Source organism: Phalaenopsis equestris, unplaced genomic scaffold, assembly GCF_001263595.1.
Source record: "Phalaenopsis equestris unplaced genomic scaffold, ASM126359v1 Scaffold188882, whole genome shotgun sequence".
Taxonomy (NCBI): Eukaryota; Viridiplantae; Streptophyta; class Magnoliopsida; order Asparagales; family Orchidaceae; genus Phalaenopsis; species Phalaenopsis equestris.
The window spans coordinates 1-764 of record NW_018208831.1 but is presented as its reverse complement, the minus strand read 5'-3'; the positions used below and the strand labels follow the sequence as shown (position 1 = coordinate 764).

General features: G+C 36.5%; 1 protein-coding gene across 1 annotated transcript; it reads left to right on the top strand.

The window, feature by feature from the left end:
• The first annotated feature begins 8 nt into the window (after nucleotides 1-8).
• On the top strand, nucleotides 9-622 carry LOC110034499 (solanesyl diphosphate synthase 3, chloroplastic/mitochondrial-like). Its single transcript, XM_020738755.1, has 3 exons — nucleotides 9-90; nucleotides 235-367; nucleotides 455-622. The coding sequence occupies exons 1-3, from the start codon at nucleotides 56-58 to the stop codon at nucleotides 605-607; spliced, it is 321 nt and encodes a 106-aa protein (XP_020594414.1). The 5' UTR covers nucleotides 9-55; the 3' UTR covers nucleotides 608-622.
• The last annotated feature ends 142 nt before the right edge of the window (nucleotides 623-764 follow it).

Below are 764 nucleotides of genomic sequence, written 5' to 3'. Positions count from 1 at the left end.
GCAGGTTGTATCACTCCTTGCTACTGTGGTGGAACATTTAGTCACAGGCGAAACAATGCAAATGACCAGTGCAACTGATCATCGTTGTAGGTACGTAATTTCATGTCATGTGTGGTGAAGCATCCTTCGTATTTCTTCTTTCATCTTCTACAGTTTGTTGATCTATTAGCTGCAGTTGAAGTACATGGGATAATTGCTTTCCTTATATAATGTGATATTCCTGTTGATATACAGCATGGAGTACTATTTACAGAAGACATACTACAAGACAGCATCTTTAATTTCAAACAGTTGCAAGGCTATAGCTATCCTTGCTGGTCAAACCGTTGAAGTTGGAATGCTTTGTTATGAATACGGCCGAAATCTGGTTGAGTTTTATTATCACTGGTATCTGTGTTTTTCCCCGTGCATCTATTATCTGGTGGATACTGAAATAGATTTTAATTTAATCCAGGGTTTGGCATATCAACTGATAGATGATGTTCTTGATTTCACTGGCACATCAACGTCACTTGGAAAGGGCTCTTTATCAGACATTCACCATGTAAATATTTTATTATCCGTGAAAAAGGAAATTTTGCCTTGTGAGCGTCTTCATTCGAGATGAAACTCTTTTGACTAAGTGAAATTTGGTCGGTATTTTTACTGCAGGAAGGAATGATGTAGAGTGATAGGTTACGATTTCATACATTGTTTTTTAGCTCTGAAGAGTTTTCAAATGTCACTTTATACTGTACATATCAATGCCAAATTTTAGCTTTTTT

Bases quoted from the DNA above. Each gene is read 5' to 3' on its own strand.
- LOC110034499 (XM_020738755.1), top strand. From the start codon at position 56: ATGCAAATGACCAGTGCAACTGATCATCGTTGTAG. The intron at 91-234 runs GTACGTAATTTC...GTTGATATACAG, and splicing joins GCAACTGATCATCGTTGTAG to CATGGAGTACTATTTACAGA. The intron at 368-454 runs GTTGAGTTTTAT...AATTTAATCCAG, and splicing joins ATGAATACGGCCGAAATCTG to GGTTTGGCATATCAACTGAT.